The 27,932-nt window shown below is 43.4% G+C and overlaps 1 protein-coding gene and 1 long non-coding RNA gene across 2 annotated transcripts; one reads left to right on the forward strand and one right to left on the reverse strand.

Annotated features, from left to right (window-relative positions):
- Positions 1-3,997: 3,997 nt before the first annotated feature.
- LOC124668562 lies at positions 3,998-8,964 on the forward strand. Its single transcript, XR_006991740.1, has 8 exons — positions 3,998-4,239; positions 5,045-5,148; positions 5,239-5,360; positions 5,779-5,826; positions 5,913-6,005; positions 7,147-7,217; positions 7,319-7,526; positions 8,502-8,964. It is a non-coding gene; the product is annotated as an uncharacterized LOC124668562 (long non-coding RNA).
- Positions 8,965-16,728: 7,764 nt separating this feature from the next.
- Positions 16,729-17,919, reverse strand: LOC124663962. Its single transcript, XM_047201585.1, has one exon. It carries the CDS (start codon positions 17,917-17,919, stop codon positions 16,729-16,731), a length of 1,191 nt encoding a protein of 396 aa, XP_047057541.1.
- Positions 17,920-27,932: the final 10,013 nt, after the last annotated feature.

Genomic DNA, 27,932 nt, shown 5'->3' on the forward strand with positions numbered 1-27,932 from the left:
TTGCTGGCTAGCTGCGACAGTCGAACTCGATGCGAAAGTTTGAGAGCCCCTCATTTTCCGGAAGAAACCACAGGCGGAAATTATGTGCGCAAAACGCGAGGCGAAAATTTTGCAAAGTCACCCCAAGCGACACCACACCACTCGCCCATCCTTTTCCCTCCCAGCGACGGCCACCTTCCGTCTCCGGCAGATCCCAACCGTCTCCGGTGACTCCTCGCGCCGCCGACCACATCACCCGGCGCCCCTCCCCTCCGCTTCTCTCTGACCACGCCGTGGAACTTCTGAATCGGTACCCCCTCCAGAAACCCTAGCCGCATTGGGCTCAGCTTAATTGTCCCCTCCGGCGGCCGCTCCTCCCCGCCAGACCAGCAGCACCCCGGTTCCCCTCCTCCACGTTGCACGACAGAATAAGAGAGACAAGGCGGCGCGACTGACTTGCTCGCCGCTGCCGGCGTGCATCGGCAGGTCGGTGCACACGGCCCCGTCGAGCTCGCCAGCCGGCGTCGCCCGCGTGGCCGAGGAATTGCATGCGGTTCTGCTGAAACACGCCGGTGATTCGGCTGCCGACCTCCATGGCGGCGCGTCCGTCACAGCGGCCGGAGATAGGGGGCTGGAGCTGGCGGCGGCGCAGGCAGGGAGGCGCGAACGAGCTGCTGCTGCTGCTGCCTATGTCTGACCCGGTGCTCCTCCCTGCACTGCTGCCAGCGGCAACCTCCAGGACGTACAAGCGGCTGCCAGCGGTAACCTCCACGACAACCTGCTGCCAGTGAGGCCCTTTCCTCCTCCATGTATTCCTGCCAAAAAAAATGAACCTGTATATCATGTCAGTGTACTACGAGTAAGAGAAACATGGATAATCTGTTGTGTGCTATGGATTTCTAGGATTAGCCCGTTTGGTCCTAATGTCGTGTATGGCATGATGATTACTTGGGTTTGCCACACCAATCTGTAGGATGAACCTTAGATCCTTATCCTTGAAGTTTGCTGCAGTCAGCTTTCGTTGGTGCCATTTAGACTGTTTTTCGTACCCAAACTGTTACCACTCGCACATAGCTTCAAGTGTGAAGCAAAGGTTCTTTATTTCCGTGGTCGCTGGTCTCCAGGTTGAAAATGCTTTATGATTGCATAAGTGCTTTGCTATTTGTTGTCATATGCTTGCCAAAGTGTGAGCTTCGACCTTTTCCCCCGCTCTTTGTCAGCATTTGGCCTCCATTACAGGTCCTCTGTTATTTTCGACACCAGTAGGTCTGTTTAGTTGCAGCGGATTAATTAGACAGCACTACTCATGTTTGCTGTCATTTAGTTAAACCTAGATGCATGAAAAAGAAAAGTAGCTACATTAGCATTCGTTTGTTCTAGCAGTCTTTATGTATGCATTTGTTGTTCATGGATACTGCCACTTGTCTTTTGTCTATAATGTAGTGTTGATGTTAATACCAAGTTTCTTGCCGTGGGCATTGTGAACTTTTTTTTGTTCTGATATCTAGCTTTTTTTTTCTAGCTTGCTTACCTATGTCATGTGTGTGGACGAGGGATGATGCAGCACGCCGGCGACACAGCGTCTGACACCAAGATGCGTTGCAAGGGAACCAAAGAGTGGACAATGTCGTTTTATCCCATCTGGTGGCCATCCATTGCCGGTCCATTTGGATCCATCAACGAGCAGGTGAGCGCAATCGAGATGCTGGTTCGGTTAGTCTGACCTAGTACATCCACTGGTTCAAGTTGACCTTGTACTGCTTGGTATACATCTTCCAATTTTCAATTCAGCCATATATTGATGGAAGTTTATTTTCGATATAGCATCGACTACTACCATTGCAGTAACTTAGTTTCAGTGCATTCCTAGTGCGAGTCGCTTTAGGAATCAAAAGTATTCAAATTTGGGGGATGCAAAGCAGTACTACATGCATGATGTGGCTTCAGTACGGACACACAATACTTACTATGCTTTACCTGCATAGTTAAGTGAACCGACGACGAAGATGAATAATTAAATATTGAACGTCATGCTTTGGAACATTTCTATCTCATGCTAATTGAGTTTCTGTTGCGTGTTAGGACTAAATAAATATTGATCATGCTAATTATGCACATGCTGCCATTTTTTTTTTTTGGAACCAATATTATTATTGGCTAATATAGCAGTAAGTACCATGCCGAAGTGGCACTGTTATAAGTTAACAACAATAACAATCAATTAATGCTAAATTAGTTCTGGATGCTGAATTAAACGGTAGTTATTTAAGTTTTGACTTTAGTTTGCTACTCAACAACCACTCCTTTAATAATTATAAGCCTGCTAAAACTTTAGTGTTAAACTAACATTATCAGCTTTGGAGATGCACGTGTCATGTGTGTGTGCCTCCTAGGATGGCTTTGTTTCCTCACTGCAAAAATCTGCACATGCTTATGTTGCCATCGATTGCCCGTTGGTTTATATTCCAAAGATGGCTGAGATGTCAATCTTATGTACCAAGTTAAAATAGCACGATCTTTTACATACTACTAATGCATGTATCCTTTTTCTGTTTCAGACTAGCAGGGACCACGACGCCGTGCCCTTTTGGCGGACAATCTTTATTTCCTCCTGAGTACTGACCGGTTGTTTTGTTGAAACCATAATGTCAGTATTGTTGAACGTATGTGCTTCCATGCATTCACCAGTATTTTCTAATTCTATATGTTCATTGTGTTTCGAGTTTACTAGATGACTCATCATGTTGCACATAAACATTGTTTGCAGTCGGACAATGGATGGTTATTTCATTTTTTTTTAATACTCGATAATGTCCGCCTAGTCAGTAGTCAGGCATATTTATGTCTGATTTTGAGGAATCAGTTTTTTTTAGTTTGGTCGAGGACTCTTTCTGCTGCACCTTGTCACTGTTTTGAGGTTGCACAATAGATGAGAGTTTCATTTTATAACGCTTGATAAATGGTATATAGACATTAGTCAACCGCTACTCTAATATCACATATTAGTCTGTCTAATTCACGTCAAGGTACTAGTAGTAGATGGTATGCATGCATCCTTTTCACGGTAAATGTACTACTGTACTAGTACTACATGGGTCTGCATATGCATCTTTGAAAACTGCTACTGGACAGGTTGGTGTCTTATTTGCTTTAATCTAAGAACATTCTCCATCTTGATATTTTGTGAGAAAAATAAGCTTTCAATGGTAAGTAATTAATCTGTTAAATTGCAGATTATTGTTGGTATTCTTCGTTGCTTTCTTTTGTAGATTTTATTGTACTTAACGTATTTCAGATATTATGTTGAGCGCAGCAATCTTGCTTCTGTAGATAACTTGGTTTGATGTAATATATGCTGCACAAATACGCCGGTTTTCTGAATATTAAGAGTTCTGCATCTACAGGTTTTGACTGCTATGTCCACCGTCTGATGTGGGCTGTGCAAGGAGCACAGTGGCCCTCCGGGCCGCGCCATCAGTTGGAGCAGAAGCAGCATTGCAGCTTGCCGTCCTGTGAGGCGACATCAGAAATACTCTTGCTGGCGTCGACGCTGGACAATGACCTCTACCTTGGGGCTAGCTGGCGACCCAAGCATGCTGCTGCTCCTTGTCTTCATCTAGTATGGCACTAGCTTACACGTCATGTTCTTATCAGTTTGTCATGTTCAGGGCAATGGGTATGATACTTTATATTTGCATTGTTGCATAGCAAGATTCTTTTACAAGGAACTTATTGTTGTGATACTTAGTGGTTCATATAGTTACATCCGAATCTGCGACAACTAATATGGAACGAATGGACTAACTATTGTTTATCTTCAAATGAAGTGTCGCAGGGTCGAGTTATTGAGAGTCATCCTTATCTTTTAATCTTCCAGAGTTCTGAAAACTCATAGTTGATATATTCCCATTTTCTAAATATTCAGAATTCTGCACTTACAGGTTCAGACAGCTATATCCACGTCTGCTGCAAGCTGTGTGCTCTCTGGTTGTCATTGATAGGAGCAGCAGGGGCGTTCCAGCTGAGGGATTCGAAGTTAGATTACTTTGGCACTACTTCATTACAGTATACTTGCAATGTTACCAGTGGGCATCTTGTGTGGTTGATGAAAGAATGATCTATTCCATCAATTTTGTAGACAAGTGGCATCTTAAAGAACATGTGGTAGAGAGTTGCAGAGGCAGGCGCCGCGCAGCTCACTGCTGTTGGGGACTGCAGCGCAGCTCACTGCTATTGGCGACTGCAGCCCAGCTCTTGAAGGTACCACTGAACAGCAATGCCTCTACCACACGCCCCACTAATCGGTCCTCCCTGCCGCAAACAGACGAGATGCACCATTCCCCTCGCCTAGCCGACTTTATCGACGTGCTTCTGCCATTAGTAGGTAAAAACCATTCACTCTTAGGTCTGCTTGTAATGAAATTCAGTTTGGGTTTGGGTTGGTCTGCCAGGTATGGTCTTTCTTGTTTTCTTCGCAAATGATCAATTCAACATTATACCCTAGATGTGGTGAAAAAAGCTAACACTATGAGTAAATACAGAGATGTGTTCTCTCTAGTTAACTTGCGGGGCTTGTTTGGTTGACTTAAACCTGATGTTTATTTAGTGTGGGTTAAACCTATAGCTTTGTTTCTTGCTATTTAAGAATGTTTTGTCTATAATGTGGCTGGTATTGAGGCCTAGTTTGTTGTCCTAGTACATATGCAGCGACCAGTCTTTGCAGTAAAGTGTGAGGGTGATCTTTTTTCCTGCCTTGCTATCGATATTTGTGGGCTCGGTCAACCCATGAGATGCATGTGCTATGGTGTTGGTTTAGCAAGCTTCTAAGGCTGCTAGCCTGACCAGAACTTTCATTGTATACCCTCAAAAAAAACTTTCATTGTAATTTGGCTCATTCATCAGTTTCGAGTGAACAATTCTTATTGTTTGCTCAAGATCAAGTGCAATCGTTTGGATTCTTTATCTTATTTTCGTAGTTGCTTCTGTTCGGACTTGTTTTATTGAAGACATTATGCTACTTTCAACATCCATCGTGTAATAATTTGTTTATGATGGCTGTTTGCAGGACTTAGTGAAGATGTACTCTGAGTTCATTTATTTCCCCATTTAAGGAGGTTGATGTTGAAGTGCCAGCTGATGAGGAGGAATCAAGTGAAGTAGAGGATACTGGTAAGTTACGGATCAATATTATTCTTTTTTTTCAGGATCATACCAGAATGTGCTCATTTGATCACTAATGCACAATGCTTTATTTTGTAGACACAGATCACAGAGGAAGAAGATAAAGAAGATGGTGAAGATAGAAATCCCATTAGCATGATGGGACGCTGTCAAGACCTTCCCATGCTCTCATACTTCCATTCGGCGAACTCTTGGATTAGGTAAATTCTTTGTTTCTTCTTCTTCTTTCCCTACTTGCTCTTTGATACAACGGTGACCAAGCCATGGGTGTTCTGTGCTCTGGCCATTGGGCCTATATTTTACTTGTTTGTTTTAGTGTTGGTAATATGGCTAGGATTTGGTTTTTCGTTGGTGATACTCACAAGTGCTGTTCTAGCTCATCTTCAGTGTTCTTTAGTAAGAATGCTTGGGTCTGGTATGTGGTTTGATCTTTCTTATGACAAGCATGTAACCATGATTTTCTTGTAGGTTCTTACTGAGCATACACTTTCTTACATGCGCCTCTGATAAACTATAGCAAGATGTTCCTCTTCTGGTTCAACATTTATCCATGTACTTGTGTAGAACTTTTGTTATATATGTGCTTGACAATAAGCATTCTTTTTCTCTATATTATAGGAGATGATGCATGGTGACCAAGTAAAAAAGCAGCGGAGATGATGCATGGTAACCTAATTAGACTTTGTTTTGGTGGTGGACGATTCATGATTCTTTTGTATCGGTACTTAATAGTTTTCTTGTCGTTGCACCAGAGATAGGGAAAGTTGGCAGGCTGCATGCAGGATGGTCCTGACCTGTTGGTTACTTGGTTATGTCGAAATGAGAAATGCTTTTGATGTGGCTGGGTATGAAACAGGGGAATTGATTTTAACCCCCCAACTCACGTGCCTTTACTCATATGCTCTCTTGTTGGCCTGCTTCTCTCATAAGCCCCCCACTCTGGTTAATTGTTGCTGATGACCCCCATTTTATTAGTTTTCCTTATCACTAAGCTATTAATCATAATTATTAGTGTAATTAGGCCCTCAAACGACATTTCTGCCCCTGTAAATTGTTCGCGAGTCCGGAGAAGTTGGGGGCTTATGATGGAGGCAGACCAACAAGAGGGCATATGATCAAACGCACGTGAGCTTGGGGGGGGGGGGGGGGCTTAAAAATCAATTCCCCCATATGAAACGAGAGTTGTCTGTGGGAATGATGACCCCAATTGACGGGCAACATCCAGTTGCCGCTGCAATTTTGGGTGGCCATTCCAAAATCAGGCATGGAGATGTATCTGACCTTGTGTGATCAAAATATATATTGTTAGTCTGCCTAGTTGTTTTCCTGTAGCACAACTTAAGCCTTGGTATATATGCTGGGTGGCACAACTTTGTTGACTGGATAGCATATGCTACTCACTTTGATTTCCTTGCACTGATGGCTGGCATTCATGTGCTTTTTATTATCTTTCACAAGAGAAACTAAATCTGTGCACTTCACTAGTCCTTGGCTGCTAATAGATACTAGCGCATGTATTTTCCTTCTTTTAAAATCTATAGAACTGAAGATCAGTTCACTAGTATGTTGAATTGCATAACAAAGCTTATACGCATGCATACTCGTGTGTAGTGAATTTACCAAGTACCGAATAGAAGGTACTGAATTGTTTTTAAGTATTACAAAATGTTTAATGGAAATGAACAAAAAAATTACTTGGGAGAACAAAAAAAAATACTTGGGAGATTAGCCAGTGTGTTTGTCCTGAACTTAGTAAGCTTGTAATTTCTGTTGAACTTGAAATTTGTTTCGCTTAATGAAACATGTGTGTTCATACACAGTAGATTGCCCATGTCTTCTATTTTCGGAAAATTTGCTCTGTTGTACAATGTTCATCCCTATATTTTGCATGAAAGTCTCTGAATATGTACCATTTATGTTATTTTTTAATTTTTTTAAAACCTTAAATCTGTGCATGTAACTGAGCCTCTTATTTAATTTGTGCAGGCCTTGTGGTTAAGCCTAGACACTCGGTTGAGGCCTCGCCTGAAGATGACCACTTCCTTCATCTTTATCAGGTTTGGTTAACTATATGCCCACCATGTGCCTTTTTGACAATACGGTATTTAATTGTGCCGTATGTTATCTGGTCATTGAGATGTTCAGTTTCTCTTGGTAGGGCAAAGAAGGGTGACGAGGCGGAACGACCAGAAGCTGTCCACCAAGATCCTGTTAGTTCCCCAAGAGCCAGCTCGGCCTGGTCTTCGAGGAGTTTGAGCTCTCGAACACCACCAAGTCACCCCTCTTCTTCTTCTCCTCTGTGTATAAGTTCTTCGAGACTTCCGACAGAGTTGTGATGGATTTTGACTCTAAAGAAGAATCTGAAGGTATGTACATACATGTCACTGTACTTGTGTGTTGTAGTGCCCTTGTGTTGAATGTACCTGGCAAGGAATAAAAATGGTTATTCTTCGTCTTGGTTTAGGTGAAGTTCTGCTTCTGCTCTTCTCTCCTATGTTTGCCCTGTGACATAATGGCAATTGATCCTTGGTTATTCTGTGCTCCGACCGTCGAGCCAATGATGATCAACTTATTTAGGATCTCATCGTGTATTGATGTTGTTAGATGTACTTGGTTGTGGCATGTGTAGGTAATCATGTGGTGTTTATTCAAAGGAAAATGCTGCTTTCGGGCGACCGGTCGCGTGTGCGGGATCGGTCCCTCCCGCTGAGTCGCTAGCCTTTGGGAGATTAGCCAGTGTGCTAGTCCAAGGATCAATTTTTGTTAAAGTAGTTGGTGTTTTTTGTGTCAAACGGATCCGCAGAAATGTTGTGTAGATTTAAATCTGGTAAAGATATATACTTGTGTAGATTTATTAGATGAGCTACTGACATTAGCCGTTATGGTTAAATAGTGACTAGATGTTTGTGATATGTGGTTGTTGGTTACTGGTTTGATCCAATTTCTCTGGTTCCTAGATGGTAGTTTATAGTATCTACACTTTTCCATGTACTTGATTTGGTACCTTGTTGCATGCCACAAAGACAAGAATATGGACCTTGTCAATATGGGTGTTGTTTATTGATTCAACATGTCTAGATCTGATTTAATTGATTTATCAATCTGTGGAACAGAATTTTCTGATATATCATATTGTAGGCTCTGTTATTGATTCAAAGGTTTGCCATCCGACAGAGTTTGATTTCTGCTTGTGTAGCCATGCTTACATTCATCTTGCTTTCCTTTATTTGCAATTCTTTCTTTGATGCAATGTGCCTAGTGCTGATTTACGTCTTGATCATATGTGGGCATGACCGAACTTTTGGTTCCGGTTGCTTATATATTATCTGTATGTTCTGTAGCTGGTGCGGCTGATGGAGGATGGACGCTGAGCACAATCACCCTCAGAAACCCACCAGCAGATGGCTCACGGCGAGCAGGGCGAAGCAGCGGCGCCGATGAGAACGAGCCGGCATTCCTGCCTGGGGATGAGCTTGTTGGTTTGCAGCTTCACCAACCTCGGTCCTTGGAGATGTTCTGTGCTGAGCAGCTTGCTGGAAGCCGGGTGGTGTCTGCGCAATGTCTTTCAGCAATCCGACTGCCCTTGCAAGGCGCATGCTTCACGGCACCCGATTGTGTAGAAGGGTTTGGGGTGGCCATTCCCAGGTCTGCCGAGTTGTTTTCATGTATCTGAGTCCTGAACATCAATTCCCATGCTTCAGCATTGATGAATTGCTGCATGCAAGAAGAGATCAAGGCTGTTGTGCTGGGTTCAGTTACTAGCTTGCTTGTGATAGATTTGAAACCAGTGTACTTTAACTACTTGAGCTGTGTGTGGTGTCTCCTGAGATTTTTATGGTTTGTAATCTTCAAGTCCCTAATATTTCATTTCTTTTATGACCAGAGTAGCTGAATTCTGCAGGCACGTCAGTCTGAGCCGTTGAGGTTAAATGATCTCACAATCTGGTAGAAAATCCTACATAATGTCTTGTGTTTTGCTTTCGCTAGATTAGTTTGCAACATTACCTGCTAGAGGATTTGTTTTTGGTGCAATCAGCACTTTATAGATTCACTTGGGAAACAAATTCATTCACCGTTGGAAGAAATCAAAATCTGTTGAGGACACCCGACGATAAGCGCCTCATCATGCTCTCCATAACAAGGCGCTACACCTTGTGCCGAGATGAAGGATCATTGATCCTGCATGGTGTCTTTTTATGGAGAGATGCACGAGTACAAGTAGCCTGATGGAAAAGCAACACACACATCGGTAAGCTATCAATCTTCCTCCTTTCGCCTGAAGAGCATGAAGTTACCATTACATCAGTCTTGGAGAGCTGTCATCTTCCTCGTCTCTCCGGTGGAACATAAAGTCACCATAACGTCAGCGCTAGAGCTCGTTACATGGAGCGGCCAGCGGGTTGACATTGCTCGTAGCTGATGCAACATTAGCAGCAAGGGGAGAAGCAGATCTTATAGCTGGCCAAAAAGGAGTGGAGGGAGCCTGGATTCGACATGGTTTACCTTACTGAAGTCGAGCACACATATATGTGCTTTTGTGGTGTGGGCAACTAGTTTGGATGAAACGTGTGAGAAAGTTTAGTAGTAGCACTTGAGATGATGTGCATGCATAGCTAACTGGTTGTGCAAGCAAGCAAGCCGATGTGCATGTTCAATTTTCCTTTTGCTAGCTGGCTCGCTAGGTTATGTACTAATTAGTTTACATCCATTGAGAAAGTCAAGGGGCTGATGAAGCTTCGATTTATGGTGTTGCAACGTGAACCTGAAATAGCACCCGATGATATTGTAGCTAAATTTGGTTTACACTATTTCGGTACATGCATCTGCCGTTAAACTTGATGTTGGTGGCACACCTTTATGTATCTCTTTTCTGGTTAGTAGTAATTTCGTAAGAGCAAATATATAAATTCCAGTTCTTGTCAAAACAAGGTCTAATACTAGTAGTAGCAGTAAAGCTGCACCTGGCCTGATCGATCTCAGTATCGGATTAATTAAGGCCATTTTTCAGGGATAGATTAATTAAGACCTACTTCTAGAACTAGCAGCAAATGGAGCTTCTTTCCTTTCATCGCAGAAGTCACGGTGGCTAGCTAGCTTATGGTACATACGGATACCAAGAAAACACGACTAGAAATCTGGCTCAGTTAACTATCGTAGGGCTTTCCTCATCTGTAGAAAGTGCCTCAGTTAACAATCTTAAAGATATCACATCTATAAAAAGTGTGCTATGATTTGGTAATTTATATGCCTATCGTGATTTGAGGCGAAAGTTTGCATCCTGTTTTACATGGATCGATCCTACTAGTGCCGGATTGCTAAGAATTCTTCCCCTTATTGCACTGACTTTTTTTTCTACCTTCAGGCTGTCGGAGGATGTCAGGGCAATTACTGCTTGCATGGCTGCTGGGATTCGTCCGTCCCATAATTAACTGGGTTGATGTTGTTGATCTCCTCACCGCTGTAATTACGAGGCGTTTGTTTTGCACGCCCATGTCACCAATCCGTGCGACTTCCCATCTCAACCGTTCAGAGAATCAGCAAAGAGTAGAGGAGAACGGATGGATGAAGGGGCAAAGAGTAGAGGTCACTTATGACTTTGGAGGCTCAGGCGAGGAAAGCACCTTCGTCCATATCACTGGCTGGCCGGCGGCGAGCTTTCTTCCTGACTAGCGCTCAGGCCCGTCGCCGACGGGTGCTCGCCTCGCCTCTGCCGCCCATCCTAGCCGAGGCGAAAGCGTGTGCCCTCTCATGTCCTCGGCCTCGCCGGCCGGCGCCAGAGCGGCATGCCTATCGTCGGTTGCTGAAGCGACCCTGAGTGGCATGCCCTCTCGTCTGGTCTGGTCTGGTCTAGTCGACGGCGCCAAAGTGGTCGCCCACCGAGAAGTGCTCGCCTCACCTGCGCCGCGTCCCATGCATCCCAGCTAGCCGACGCACGGCGTCTTCTATTCCTGTCTTCGTAGGCGTGTCTCGGCCGCCCAAGCTATCTGGTCTGGTCTTGTGTTGCCACGCCGCCGACCGAAAAGTGCTCGCCTCACCTCCGCCGCCCCACGCATCCCAGGCGACACAGCGCGCCGTCTCCTCTGCTCTGCGTCGCCGTCGCCATGGAGCCTCTCAGCCGGGCAAGCGATCTGGACACACAGTGCGTCCTCTCCCCTTCGTCGCCGTCGCCGGGCAAGCGACCTTGGCAGTTGTTGCCAGTAATATCAGAAAGAACATTCATAACTAAAATCAAAGAAGAGAAACATCACTTCACATTTTTGTTAAAGGTATTAAGTTCGGACAGGTTGCTACAGGCCATCTGTTTTGATTGCAACACTATAAAACTCAAAAAAGGGTAAAACATCATCAAAGCGGCTCAAAGACTGCCTTTGTAATCGGAATCCCATATAATCACACAGCTAGATGCAAAGCATCAATCTATCATATTTTGCTTACTGGTCTTTTCTGGACTCCTGTTGGAATGGTGCAATTTTTCACGAGTGTGTTTGCGATGAATGATTAAATATATAGAAAGATAAATGAGTGCCAGTTCCATGGTTTGCTGGATCTACAAGGAAATGGTTCCTTGTCTCTCTCTTCTCTCCTTCATCTGGTCGTGTCGAGTGATGATCTGTACTAGGACCCGGTGTCTGTTGTGTTAGTTCATTCCATTGGACCATTCATCAAATTATTTCATTTGTCATTGCTCTAGTGGTAGCACATGTCGCGTACCGTGTGCTCATAGTAGGGTTCGATCAATATGTCATGTCTGAAATGGAAGTTTGCAGCTCACTGTGTCTGGAGCACAAAAGTGTGATCCACATGTATGTATACTTTGAATCGCTATTAGTTCGTGAAGGCAGTTAGGGTCTATTTTATTTGAATAAATTTGAGATTTTAGTTATGCGGATGATGTGCACTAACCAGTCATAATATAACACATGGATATAGTTTGATACCAGGTTACTATTGAAAACGGCTCAAGGCAACTCCTCTGATACATACTATCAAATCAACTGAAAGAAACAAAACATTAGACAATGACACATCGCAGATGACAATGAAGGTAAACATTAGATCAATCTGTGACAGAACCAATCGGGGACACATAGTTTCATGCTTTGTTTTATTAAAAATATAAATAACACATAGTGAAGGTGTGGATGATAGACAATGAAACAAAACATTAGACAATGACACAACACATACAATGAAACAAAACATTAGATAAACCTGACAGAACCAATAAGTGACATATGTTCAGAACTAAAACTATGCAGTTTATGCTTTGTTTTACTAAAAATATAAATAACACATAGTGAAGGTGTGGATGATAGATTGGAGAGAGAATCGCTACAGATCATACTATAAACAGAAGCAGGAAAAACATATAGATAATAAAATACAAGATGATGTCCGGAAAATTCTTTCATTAAAAATAGGAGATGGAACCAGGAAAAACATAGATAAGAAAATACAAGGCAGGTAAAATTCTTCTGGAGATAAGAAATTCGACACTAAAGTTATAAACCAACTTAGGCTTTGAAGCTGTCAAATATCTTCCTTTGCCTGAAGAATTCGTGAATCTATCATCAATTCGTACTGGACCAGAGAATACACCAAAGAATCCCTTTGTTGTCAAATTCCTCTTCTATCTCTCTCGGGGTAGACTTCCAAGCGTTGATTGTTCATCTACAAGCTCTAAGCCCAATAAAATAAGCAAGTAAAACTGGGAGTGATGTTTTGGCACATGGGAGCGTATGCTCCCTTTATTTTGAAATACATGTTAGACATATTTTAAAATGTCAAAAAAATTGAAACAAAAATTTCGCACGTACATCTTCATGTGCTACACGCTCAGAAAGTTGTTACATGCAAAATCGACATGTCATGTGGCGTGTGTAAAAAAGACAAAATTCGGTGCTGAAACAAAGACTTGTCACAACATAAATTTTCTCTTTTTCGTTTAGACTACAAAGAATATCATTTTTCCGTGAAACTTGACGAATACACATATATTATAGAGATGTACATGTAAAAAAATTTGTCAAATTTTTTTAACACTTGGAAATATGTTTTTATGGTAGAGAGATCATACGCACCCGGGAGCCGAATTGAGTTTCTGAGTAAAACTTAGGAATTTTATATCTGAAGTAGCATTGAAAATTGCCAGTTACCCACGGTCGTTGCATATTGATCCAAACATAAGGTCAAACAAAACACATAGAAGTAACATCTGGACTTAAACCCCTAACTAGAAAAGTCACAACCGTTATTTATATGGTTGTTTCAGATAACAAAATTTCTGTAGCAAAAACAAATCGATGACACACCTGTAGCAACAAAACAAAAACAAACTGCCACAGTGATTTTAGGTGTCGATGAGGTTTTAGCAGGAGATTTGGTATCATATATATAACAATAAAAAAATTACCTGCTGACTGGAAGAATACATTGAACATTAAAAATTAACCTCGCTAGCTTTCCAGATAAATGGTAGAAAAGGAAATCCATGTCGAGAATTTTACATTGTTATGCTGTTGTACCGAATATATTCTGAATGCTGCCCACTGAGATTATTTCCCGGTATGAAATCTGCTTGCCTACAAATTTAACTATTTTTTATTGCTGAAATCATTGTACATAATTTTGGCTATTTTCAAGTATTCTTGTATCTTGTGGCTTGTTCCTCTTTGTGCTTCTTCAGTGAACCTCAATTTTTAACCTCAATTTTTTCTAAAATTAGTCGTTCAGTTTGTTGACTGAACAAGCATTTCACCTTCTGATTAGATGTCAGACTAGCCAAGTTGGGGATACAAGAACCATGCTAAACACTAGGAGTATGATATTTCACTAACATAGTAGTCATGTGCTCAAAGTAAACCATCTAAACAGTCAACCACTGGTTATTTTAGTCTAATTAAACAATAAAAAATTACCTGCTGTGTAAAACAATACATTGAACATTAAAAAATAAGCATGAAAAGATTATAGCTCAAGGATTGGTTGGGTGTAGCAAATCTTCAGGAACAATCTGTGGCTTCCTTTCCTCTTGTTAGAATTCGATGATGCTTTAGCAGGAGATTTGGTTTCGAGGGCAGACGTATCCTTCTCTTCGAGATGCACTGGAGGTTGTGTTTACTACTCCCTCCGATACTAGATATAAGCCATATAGCTTTTGACACGAAAATTAAAGAACGCATATTGAGAGAAAATTACACCATATTTGGGCGTGATTAACCCTAGACAATTGACATAAGCTAATAGAGAACTTTACATAAGATAAGAAAATGTACTCAAATCCCTAAGTCCATACAAGCGGTGCAATGCAACACACCTTATATTCTGGATTTTTTTCAAAAAACTATAAAACTTATATCTAGAAATGGAGGGAGTATTATAGACACGAGTCGAGTATGTGACAAGCAAATTCACAATACAAAATTTAGTCAGAGAATATCGCATTGAACTTTATTTCATTTTTCCTCAAGGGTGAATTCATGTTCACCTTGGCAGTTGTTACTAGTAATATCAGAAAGAACATTCATAACTAAAATCAAAGAAGAGAAACATCACTTCACATTTTTATTAAAGGTATTAAGTCTGGACAGGTTGCTACAGGCCATCTGTTTTGATTGCAACACTACAAAACTCAAAAAAGGGTAAAACATCATCAAAGCATATCTATCTAACTTATTCAAAAGCAGCAGGTATCTTTGCTCAATGGACCATAAAGAACACAAGGTTCAAAGACTGCCTTTGTTCAGGCAACAGAGGCAACGCGAAACAATCGAAATCCCAGCTAATCACACAGATGCGAACGCACAGGAAGAATCCATCTGTCATATTTTTCTTACTGGACTGTTCTGGACCCCTGTTCACGAGTGTGCTTGCGATGAATGATTAAATATATATAGAAAGAGAAATGAGTGCCAGTTCCATGGTTTGCTGGCAATACAAGGACATGGTTCCAGTTCCCTTCTATGCATTCCCTTCTCATGCCGATTTGTAGCTCAAAATTAATCTCGCTAGCCTTCCAGATAAATGATAGAAAAGGAAATCCCTGTAGAGAATTTTACACGAATTTTACATCATTATGCTGCTGTACCGAATATGTTCTGAATGCTGCTTGTTGAGATTATTTCCCGGTATGACATCTGCTTGCCTACAAATTTTACTAATTTTATTGCTGAAATCATTGTACAGAATTGTGGCTATTTTCAAGTGTTCTTGTATCTTGTGGCTTGTTCCTCTTTGTGCTGCTTCAATGAACCTCAATTTTTCTAAATTAATGTCGTTCAGTTTGTTGTCTGAACAAGCATTTCAGCTTCTGATTAGAGGTCAGACTAACCAAGTTGGGGATACAAGAACCATGCCAAATACTAGGAGTATGACATTTCACTAAAACAGTAGTCATGTGTCATGTGTGCAAAGTAAACCATCTAAACAGTCAAGCACTTGTTATTTCAGTCTAATTAAACTATCGAGTAAGCGATTACATTGTAGAATTAGAGAAGTTTTGTTGTGAATGCAACTGGTACATAATGGTGTCAATTTGCAATTTTCTTTTGTACGATCCCTGTGAGTCTGAACCCAATTTATATCTTCTATTCACACATCTTCCATTCACATGTTGCGGACAATTTTCATCATATAGATAGTTAATTATGTCTGCAAGCATACGTGGCTTGTTAGCTTGTATTTGTGTGCATGTACAGATGGATCATACGTATGGACAAAAATATCCATTTCATTTCTTGGCCTCCCTGGATCCCTGTCTGTATATAAACTTTCTCAATTGCCCTTTAAAAACTAAACTTTCTCAATTTTATAAAAAAAAGCACCAACATATGCAACACCAAAATGGTATCGTTATTGTTGTAAAATATAGTGATTTTAAAAAGTACGACCATTTAATTCAAGAATTCAGTGCAACAGGGAAATAAATCTAGAATGTATACACGCAAAGGAAAATTAATAGCATGTTCATAAGAACAGAGCTAATGTTACTGTCTACCAAATCATTATATGCAAAAAAGATCGACTGATTCCAGCTCCTAGGGCTTACAAGTTACAATATTCTCCCAGAAAACATTACCTCAAAACAGTGTCGCAGTTGTGCTCTTGCTTGAGTTTGGCAACCAACAACTCAAGCCTAACAGCTGTTTATGAATTAATTGAGTTGTCTATCCTGATCAGAAGTCAGACTGTAATATGAATCTATCAAATTCAGAATTGAGAAAATAGCTACACCAGGTTAATGTACAGTAAACGGTTGCTCCAATTTATTTATAAATCTGCAGCCCAATAGTTCACAAACGCTGGTCTCAACTCTCAAGTCACAATATCACACGCACATTATTGAATCAAATATCTGCTAACCGGCACTGTGGTTTGCTAATCCATGTCTATCATGAGAGGGTTATATTATAAAGCGTGAGAAACTATCATGAAACTTCAGTATCCCATGTACTTGTTCTTAACTAATCTATTATAAAGTGTGAGAAATTATCATCAAATTCATAATCCTACGTACTTGTTCTTAACTAATCTATGGAATTTGGACATATATCGGAAGGGCTTACTCAGTCATATGGAGACCACGCTAGCCAGACAGGGCGCGTCTAGTGTCCGGATCAAATCGCGGATCTTGTAAACCTGCATCCACTGCTTGTTGACGACCAAGAATTTTCCCTGGGACTCCACAAAATCATCTGTTTTGTAGGTCCTTACCCTGATGTGCGCCTGGAGATGTGGGGGATCCCGCGTTTCATCAACGCTCCAACAACTCATCAAACAGAAGCCCCTGTCAACCCCCAGGGAAAGGAAATTGTAGCTATGCACAACCAGGTCTACATCTTCCAAGTTAGACACGACCGGAATCTCAACCACAGAGAGTGGCTTAGCGCCATCGACATTGATCTTGTATCCGGCCATGGCCTTTGTGGCCCTCGATAAGCCGAGGAAGAGCCCAGGGCTGTGCGGGACGGCTCCGTTGACAAACGGCAGGCAGTTCTTGTCATCCACCGTCGACCACCTGTTGGAGCTGGTGTCAAACGCGTAGGTGCCCACATGTCCGGTCACGGACACCAGTATGCGGGAGCCCACGGCGGCGTAGGACTTGACGGTAACGCTGGGCGGACAAATGTAATCCCCTGGGGTGAGTTCCCAGGGAAAGAATGGCGGCCGCTTCAGGCGGCTCCACTTGCAGTTGGTCAGACGGCCGTCGACTTCCCATGCACTCGAGAGGTCGAGGACCTCGAACCAGGGCACGAAGTTGAGCGGTCCAACCACGGAGGGGGTTCGGGCCAGGGCGTAGATCTTGTGGTCGATTGGCAGCAGGATCGGGTAGCTCTTGACCGACTTAGGCTCCGGTCCCCGGATCACCGAATGCTTTCTGGTGTTGAAGATGATGGTGCCCGGGCCGTAGCAGCTCTCGGTTGAGCAGCCGCCGACGCCGACGATCCACCGGCGGTCCTTCGATTTGAAGGGGACGAAAGACATGTTGTGGTTGCATTTGAGGCGGGCGAGGCGGCGTGGGATTCTCACCGGGGTGTCGCCGCCGCCGCTGTCGGTGTAGGGTTCAATCTTGAACAACGAAAAGGCAGGGCTCATGCACCCATGGCCTACCACCAGGTAGGACGACTTCTCCGCGTCGGCCATCCTCTGCTTCTTCTTCTTCTTCGGGAGCATGGTCTCCTCCGCATCGGCCATCCTCTCCTTATTTGTGAGCATGGTCTCCTCCACGTCCCTGCCTCTTCTACCGGGCCTCCTCTTCATCTCTGTGCGCCGCCGCCGCCCGGATTATTTTTGACAATACGCTGATCGTGATACGATGAAGTATAGTACGTAGGTTTGTTGGTTTCTTTTTCTGAGATTGCAAGACATAGAGGCCAGGCCCACGGCCCATGTTGGCGGTGGACATAAAAGCACAGGAAAGACGGCTGTCATAGAGGTTTTGCAGCGCCGCCGCCTGTTCCCTCACATGCCGAGCGAGCTGAAGCGCGACGCGGAGGATGATGGTTCCACTTCCCCCAGCAATCGACGGAGAATCGACAACCCCGATAAGCCAATTTACCTGGTAGTGGAGCACAAGGCCGTGAAAAACAGGTCCGCCAAGCCTGCGTACTCCATCTTCACCGTCGGCGCAACGACGCCTATGGTCCCCCTGCACCTCAGCCAACCCGGCATGTCCTTCGCCGCGGTATCGTCGCCGCAGGGGTCCTGGATCGTTGGCGTAGGCGGGGAAGGGCAGGGTCACACCATAATCTACGATGTCGCGACCTCCATGGAGTTTCACGGCCCCGACCTCAGTACCAACAAGATGGATCCCGTCCTGATACCGTTCCGTGGCCAGATCTACGTGCTCTCGCGCCGCCCCTCCGTCAAGTGGGGGGCGAGGGGCCTCGAGTACCTTCCCTGGTTCGTGCGGATTTGCTTCAAGGATGGCCGCCCTAAGTGGAGCCGTCTAAGTGAAGATCTCGAGCCGCCGCCCGTCTTCCCGTGCCGCATCAACCCGATCGAATACACGAACCCACCGGAGATCCGCGTCGCCTCCTATGCCACAGTCGGCTCCCACATCCTGCTCTCCGTCCAGCAGGAGAACGCCGGCAAGGTGAAGAGGAAATGCAAGGGGACCTGCGGGTACGACGTGGACAGGGATGTGTGGGAGATGGTGCACGCCATGAACCTTCCTTTCCTCGGCCAGGCCGTGCCCCTCGGCGACCACCTCTTTCTTGGCCGGTCCAGAGACAGGGACGGTGCTGCCGTTGTCTACTCTATGGAGGTCCGCCAATCAGCAGCGTCTGGGAAGAGCGAGCTGTCCATTAGAGAGGTTAACGTGGTGGTGGCGCCAAAGGGCCGCATTGTTCTTGGGGATCTTCTCTTCCCTCTGGAAAGGGGCTGGTTCTCCTCTGTTTGCGTTCGATCGGCTGATCCTGGCCCGGAGTCCAAGTTAGTAGACAATGTACGTGCTGTTCAACGCAAATACGCTATGGTGGGGTATAATGCTGCTGACAACAATGTTACAATTGCGAAGCAGCACCGGCAGGTTTACAAACTGGTTGATCGATCTCGTCCTTTGGCTCATTCTTCCCGGGTGATTGCTGCTTTTACAGTGTAATTAAGTATGCCACAGCCCACTGGCTTTAGTTTTCCGCTGGCGCTGCGTATCCTCCAGTTTTTATTCATCATATCTGTATACACTTCACATGAATGATGTATCTATATTACTACTTTTTTTTTGATAAATGAGATATATTAATATCAGAAGATACCAATTACATCCAGCCTCTGCACTAACGCAATGCCCTAATAACATTACGAATGCACACAGCCGAAAAAAAAGAAAAAGAAAACTAAGAAATAAGAGTTCCGCTACAGTATCCCAGCATTAGCAACAGTAATACATCCACCACCAAGACAACACCTGAAATTCAGACTCTTCAAAAGCAACGCCTCCAAGAAGGAAACAGTGCACAAGCGCCGTCATCGCCCGATCTAAGATCTTAGATTTTCACCCTCAAAATAGTCTCCACTCTCAAAACAATGCCTTCCACAACATTGCCAGGCACAACCAGTTAAGGCGAGACCTTGGGTTTTCATCCTGAAAGGTAAAACTCTGAACTTCACACGTGCTGCCGTCCCCACTTTTATACCACTGTTGCGAATTCCGGAACACCAAGAAAGACCCTCAACAGCGCAAAGACTTGAACCTCCATCAGCTAGTCCTCCTATCCGGCCTTCATGATATTCTCTTCTTCTGACTTCACCATGTATCAGCTGTCACTTGATGTCAACACAGAAAAGAGCTTCGCGCAGCACCCTCCAAAACCAAACGGTCGGAATAAAAGCATGGACGCGCACGACCGAATACCACCGATCCAGCAAACTCCAGGCAATAGAAGCACTGTTACATTCGCCGGCGGCGCCTTACGGAACTCAACACTCCGGCCAGATCATGAAGAGCAGGCCTCCGGCATGTCTTCATCTTCGCCCAAGAGAGACCCTAGGACCGCCGCCTTTATTCAGGTCAGGCCCCCACGCCGGTGACCATCCCAGGCTGGCCATGGTTGCCGCCGAAGACACCGAGCAGATCACGTAGTCCGTAGACACCGCACACGCCTAGGCACCGCCACAGCCGAAAGCCATCCCTCCACCGCCGGCCGCCGTGAGGCGAGGAGAAGGGGACCTAGGGTTTCCCCTTGCATCCCACCCCTACCCCTCCCTCCGCCGCTGGCAAGGCACTCCACCACCTCGTCGTCCATCATGCCGTCACCGAGCCAAGGCCAGGCGTCATCATTGAGGTCCCCGATGAAAGGGCCGCGCTCCGGCCCGAGGAAGACGACCCACGCCTGACCTCCTCGCGCAAGATGGTGAAGAATCCCCGCCACCGTCGGCCGGCCTTTGCCAGACCGCGCCCCCTGGCGGCAGCGAGGGAGGGGAGGGGGAGTGGGGGGAGGCGGCGACAGCGGGGTAGAGTTCCCCCTGGCCGCCACGCGGGGGCGGCTCGGGAGGAGGACGGGAGGGTTAGGTCTCGGGCTTGCAGAGCTAGGATCTTGCAAGATGAAATCCTTATCACATTACTACTATTATATGCAATAGGACAAACTTACAAGATAGGCATAGCTGCGAGCTCCCCTTGTGAGTTCTCGGTGACAATACTATCACTTAGGTCTGGTGCTTTGAGCGACTAGAGTCTAAATATGTGATTATCACTTAGTTTGTTCTACGCTTTTGCCAATAAAATCTAATCACGACAATTCTACGTGTGGCAAAATAGCCTTTGAGAAAGAGAAACCACTAGTTTTTACAGAATACAAATACACCATAGTAGTTTTTACATTCATACTCCTCTCTGTCCATTTTAAATATACAGGTCTTGGTCGTGGCCTGGTTTCTCGGAGCAACTGTCTGAACCTGCACCAAATCAGTGAGGCCACGACTTGTCCGTAAACCCTTCCATAGGTGTAGCATCGCTGCTTTTTCAACTGTTAATATGTTAGTCACTTAGTCCCAATAAGTATAATTAAAGTTACCGAAATATATTTTTTTTCAAGGTTGATGGGGGGAAAATCCCCACCGCTTGTTATATTCCACGAAAGTAGCCAGACCCATGTTCTTACAAACGGATTGGAGAAATACAGAGAGGGTACAGGGAGAGAAGACGACAAAAAATTACCGAAAAAAAAACACAAGAAACAGGGGAACACAAAGGGAAGGGGGAGGTTCGCATCGGAAGCCAATCGAAACCCCTCGGAGCCAAGCACCTCAAAGGACAGTCACTACGATCTGGTTGGGCGAGCGAACAGCGACGACGAAGAAGACCTGCAGAACCGAGACCTGGCACAGTCGAAAGGCATCGGATAGCCGAGACTGGGGCGACGACACCGGTGTGCCGCTCCCGTGGTCGAAGGGCGCGGTGTCGAGGGTGCTCCTCGGCAATGCCCTCCGATAGGGGCTTAGGGTTGATGGAATCCTGTAAGCTGACACGAGACATCGGTTCACAGACAAGCGGGGAGAGCGATTTACCCAGGTTCGGGCCCCACGATGAGGTAAAACCCTTACGTCCTGCCTATCTGTTCTTGATTATGATGATAATGGGTTACAATGGGGTGCCGAATAGTTCGGCTGAGATCTCATCGAGATGGCTAAGTGCTAGGTGACCTAGCTCTGAGTTTTTGGTGGCTAAGGTTGCTAAGATTGATTGTGTCCCTCCGCAGCCCCTCTCCTCGCCTTTATATAGGAGGTCAGGTCTCAAGAGGTCCAACCGAGTACGACTAGGTTTTGTTGCGGTCAGAAACCCACCGGCGGGCAGCGACTGGCAACACCGTAGAGCCGGGAACAACTAGGGCTGCGGCTGGCCCCAGTCCCTCAGAGCGACGGCCCGCAAAGCCTTCTGGTCACACGTCCGATGTTGTCGCAAGGGCGTGCCACCTGACCTATACCTGGTCAGGAAGGTGTTGGATGATGCCTTGCTGTAATATCCCAGGTATTGGGGTTACAAAAATAGAGGAAACAGATGTGTGCATTGCATTCATGCATAGAAAATCTGGGGAATTTTCGCGCTTTAAAGTAAAACAGATCCATGATAGTCGAAGTTTCACTTGACCTTGGTGGAATTGAAGTAGCTCATCAAGTCAAGCGTTATAAACCTCAATGTGACTTTGTTAAAACATTGTTTTGGGTAGAGATAATTTGATCTAAGGGGTTAGATCAAATGGAATTAAAATCAACACAACAACACTTTACTTAATGAACAATTTCTTGATCTTATAAAAGATTAGAATATGGTAATCCTTGTCATGGCATATGAACATCAATTCATTTGGAAGTGAAGTAACAATAAAATGGAGAAAACATTCTTCACTTATCTTTTCCATGTCTTAAACTAAACCTTGATCCTACCATGAACCTCATGGTATGCATTCTATTTCAATCTTGGGAACATGACAAGGAGATGAACTCTAGAAGTATATATTCTTCTCTATTACAGATTATTATACATCAAATCTAGAGAGGTGAGAGTTCTATGTTATTTAGAAAAGAAGCAATGACAAACCTTGAGCTAAACCTTGGATATACATCCAAGTATTCAAATCATCATCTTCAAGAGGAACCCTAGAGTATCATTCAAGTCCTTCCCAAATGAGTGAGACCATTCATACCACTCTTAGCTCTACCTATTTAAGACTCAAGGACAATCATTGAATTAAAGTATTAGGTTGAAAACCATTTCCCTTGGAGTGGTGAGATAATCTAATATCACATGGAATAATACCATAACCCTGAATTGATAAGGTGAGGAAGAGACTAACCCAATAAAGCTAGACAAATGAAACCTTAGCATAGATACCTAAGGAGATATTAGGAGTACACCATAAACCCTAGAATAACCATTCTTAAATGAGAAAGCTCAACCTATGGTGTTATACTCAAGATAATTGAGACAACCATAACCATGCCCATTCAAGAAACTATAAAAAGAAAGTATATATTTAATTGATCAAGACAACACTTGATCTTGGGAGTGAGAAACCCATTTAATGAGAGACCCTTAGGAAGCCAAACCTCGATCATTATTAACTCAGTGATGATCATAAACCCTAAGAACTTGAGGTATTGAGAATAAACCCTAATAGGATAAGTAGATCTCATTTGCACATGAAATTACTAGGAGATCACTAGTAAGCAACCATATGCTTATATTCCAACCTTAACTTGTGAATCACTTGGTGCTCATAAGTAGAATCCTACCATATCTATATTCCATAGAATGAAGAACCTAAGAAAACTTTAGAGTTAAACTCTATACTTTATATGGTGAGAAACCATACATCCATATGACCAAAGTTAACTATAAAAAGATCTATAACCAATTTAGTTACTTCAATGATGAATTAAGGATTCTAATAGAAGTCCAATGGAATAAGATAGAGCCCATTCTCAAATCCTTAGTGATTAGAGAAGCACATCAGATATGAAGCAAGTAACCATATTACCATGGTTAGGGGAGACTAAACCCTAGCAAATGCAATATGGTGTTCCCTCATCTCTACAACCCATAATTAAATCCCAACATTAGTTTAAGTATCACTATGGTGAACACAATATAAACTTAGTTCACATTTGAGATCCAAACCATGCATCATTAGGTGACTATAGTTAGAACTCTATAATTGCTCACTCATTAATCCTTATGCTTCAATTATTAAACATAAGAAACACCTAATGCTAAATTCCATACTGAAAACCCATGTGTGGTGAATAACCACTCATATTAACCATTTGACTTAATAACCAAGAACCAACTATGAGTAGAGTAATACTTACTCTAAGTACTTCAAGGTGTTATTAAAATATAATATCAGTGCTAACCTTGAAATAGGGTTAAATTAAACCCTACAAGACTTTAACAAATAAGTATTCACATAAAATCATATGCAAGTAACCAGAATTCTCAATTATGAGATCAAGTCCCTAGAAATAATTTAACACAGGGAATCATGCAAATGAATCACTTCTTAATATAAATTCATAAGTAGATATTACTTTGAAATTGTTTCTTGCTAAGTAATACCAAGTAAAACTCTATATATCACTAAATAAGAAAAATTATCATTTGGAAACAATTTGAATATTTACAAAGATGATATCAAATTTATGTCCATATGGGTATTTAAATTCAAGTTCCAATAATAATAACTAAAACCATGTTATAATACCCATATTAACATAATAATACACCACTAAAGTGTTTGAAGAATCTTGGGGCTAATCCTTGTCTAATTCAAATCAACACCTACAAAATAGAAAAACATTCAAAATTGAATTCAAAATAGAAAATAGAAAACGAGAAAATAAAAACGAGAAAATGAAAAGAGAGGAGGAATATTTACCTGGCTCACACGGCCGCCACAGCCCGCCACCGCAGCCCGAGCGGTAGCCCACGGGGCAGCCCAACAGACCTCGGCCCGGCCACGGCCCGAGCACGCCCACGTACCCCTTCGTCTAAAAAACGGAGGAGGGGGTCGTCCTCATCCCCTTCCTCGCATGGAGGACGGCACGGAGACGTGCCTCCCTTCTCCCTCTCGCCGGCGCCTTCTCCTCGCCGGCGTCGTGACGAGGCATGTCCTGGCGCCATATAAAAGCTTGCGGTCGAACCACGGCTCGTTTTCTTCCTCTTCTGTTCCAATTCTTCCTCCACACCGAAACCCTGGCCGCATCCGCCATCCTCGTCGCCGTCGTGTGGAGTCCTCCCGAGCATCGCCGTGAAGCCCTGGAGCTTCGCCTCGACCCCAGCAACCTCCTCGTCGACGCGTGCATGCCGGAAAGCCTCGAGGCCATTGAATTGCGACCTCAATTCCTCGTCGGCCACCACCAGTTGTCGCCGTTCGCCGACGATTGAGGCCTCCCCGAGCTTCGCCGACCACACCAACACGCTCCGGGTGAGCTTCTTAACATCCTCACAGGCTCGCCTAGCTCGATTCCCTCCCGTAGCATCGCCGCACCACTCGCCCGTGTCCGCCGCCGCGGTACCTCGGCCGTTGAGCTTACTCCGGCGACCAAATAAGGGCGGCGGCTGGTACCATTAGGTTCGCGGTGGAGTGCTCGTTCGATTGATGCAAGAACCCCATCCGCCCGATCCCTGGAACGGCGGCGCCGTCACCGGCAAACCGCCGGTAGAGAGCTTCCAGGCCACGTTCCAATTTTGACTCGGTCCACGCCGCGTGGCAGCTGACGTGGACCATTGGCCCACTCGTCAGTGACACTGGCTAACACCAGTCGGGTGTGTTTAGTCAATCCGTTTAAAATTTATATTCCAGAAAATAATTGCAACTTCAAATAAAAGTAAAAAATTCAAATTAAGTCAGAAAAATATAAATGAGATATTAAAATTCTTAGAAAAGTAAACTCTATCCAATAAAAATATAAAATGAAATTTGTATTTTTAATAAAAATTCAATTATTTTATACATGTTATTTAAGTCTTCAATTTTAATTCTTAATACAATTAAAAATTCAGAAATTAAGAAACCATTTATAAATTAAATAAAACCAGTAAGCAAATAAAGAAAACATGAAAACTAATTTTCTTTATTTGCTATCCTATTAAATTATTATTAGGGAAATTTAAACCCTAATTAATAATTACTCTAATTATTAATTCATTAAAAATAATAAAATGCCAAACCCAACATTATTTTATTTCTAAATTACTAATAACTTCAATTTCCTTATTGAAGTTATTAATCCTAGAATTATAGGGTAACTAGAAAAACCTAGTTCCATATGGTAGAAATACGAGAATTCATCATTTCATGTGAAATCATAAAACCCTAATCCAATTAGAAAACCTAAGTCCAATAATTCATTTGAAACCCAATTTACTTCTAAAACCAAAACCCTAGATCCTCATATGTGACCATAGTGTTCTATTTTCATACATAGCACCATAGTAGCAACTAAACACTAGTCTTGGTCACATAAAATGTAGGAGACCTAGCACTAATAAGATGGATATCCCATGTGTTCATCTTATCAAACCTAGATGATCAGATAGGAACACCTAAGTCTAAACCTTGGTCCTATCCTCAAAATGATCAACCTTATTCATTCCTATTTAGCATTACACCAAGGTGATGAAACACAGGAGCAAATATGCCAATTCTTGAGCATTGCCTAAACATATTTCACTAAACCCTACTAATGATGGATACTAATCAACCATCCTATTTAGTAAGCCAATTAAACCTTACTTAATAGAACCAACAGTAAAACCTAGACCACCTCAACCCTAATTGATATACTTCCTATTACTTAAGAAGTATGTTCTTCGAAAGTTATTCTTTTGAAGAAAATAAGGAATCATCACCAACCCTGCTTATAAGGACCTATAAACCCTAGCCAGCTATCACTAGCAAGATAAACCAACCTTGACAACAACTCTGTATAATTAATTGCTTAGGATACCTAGGCTTATCTTAACCTTACAAGCCCTAGGTGTTGATGAATCCAACTTTGTTGGGATCCATCTAATATTTACTCCGGCAACTACCCGAAACCATAGTCAACCATAGAAACCCAACCTAATTACCATACTTGTTCTTTATTTAAGAACATGTTCTTCAAAAGTTATTCTTTTGAATTATATAATAAGTAATCATTAACCATGTATTATAGGACTTAAAATTGACAACTGCTCTTTACTTAGTATACAGCTACTATTCCTGGTTGTGTATGGTTGTTACTATTCATTTTTCCACCTGCTTATAATTCTAAAAACAACACAACCCTGAATAAGAACCTTGTTTGTGAATCACTCTAAAAGTGCAACACGCCCTGAACTAATCATTACAACTCACTGATCCTAAATCATCGGGGTTAGGTCACGCTTAGAGAGATTGCATCTCATTCTTATGCATTATTGCATCCTTGCCAATCTTTTAAACATCGTCCTTACCGGACGATGATGTTATTTCAGAATTTGGAGTTATTGCGTATCGAAGACCTTGCCGCATAATCTTGCGGTCAAGAAAGGCAAGTTCATCACTTGCTCATGCCATTTGATTATTTCTATCAAATTACTTGCAAAGTACTATGGTTATCACTATTGCATAAAAACCAAAACCACTACTTTCATAACTATGAATATGACTATGTGGTGGGCAATGGAACCATGGATTGTGTTGATATGGTGGAGGTTCCATTGCACGGGTTTATATCCATCTAGGATTAAACAACAAATGTCGCCGGTGATTCTTGTGCCGTAATACCCGTGTTAACCATAAGATCCGGAGTGGGACGGAGTAGTCAAAAGTGTTTCCACCTCTCGTTCATCAACGGATGCGCTTTACCGTAGACACTTGTATCCGTCGGCGGCAAGCGGTAGGCTGGGGAAGCCTTAAGTCCCCACGGCACGGTCCGTAGACACTTGTCGTTCGAAGAACAAGCGGTAGGGCTGGGGAAGCCTTAAGTCCCCACGGTATTGCGGTCTATGAGGGATTGTAAGGTGTCGGAACGGTCTATCCATGATGATAGGGGAAGGCATATGAATGCCCGGAACGGTCTCATCATGGATATAGGGGAGGACAATCTTACAAAAGGGTGGGTGTTCGAGGTAGCGGAGGAACATGATTGGCTAGACCTTATACCGGGCCTCACACCATAGGAAGTGTGGACGGGTTGCGCGCCCGGTTGGCACCAAGGTTAAGATCTCTTATGGGTAAAGCAACACACCTCTGCGAGTGTAAAGAACCGTGACCTGTCACTCCTCGTTCCGGGATATGGAACGC

Source organism: Lolium rigidum, chromosome 6 (assembly GCF_022539505.1).
Source record: "Lolium rigidum isolate FL_2022 chromosome 6, APGP_CSIRO_Lrig_0.1, whole genome shotgun sequence".
Classification (NCBI taxonomy): domain Eukaryota; kingdom Viridiplantae; phylum Streptophyta; class Magnoliopsida; order Poales; family Poaceae; genus Lolium; species Lolium rigidum.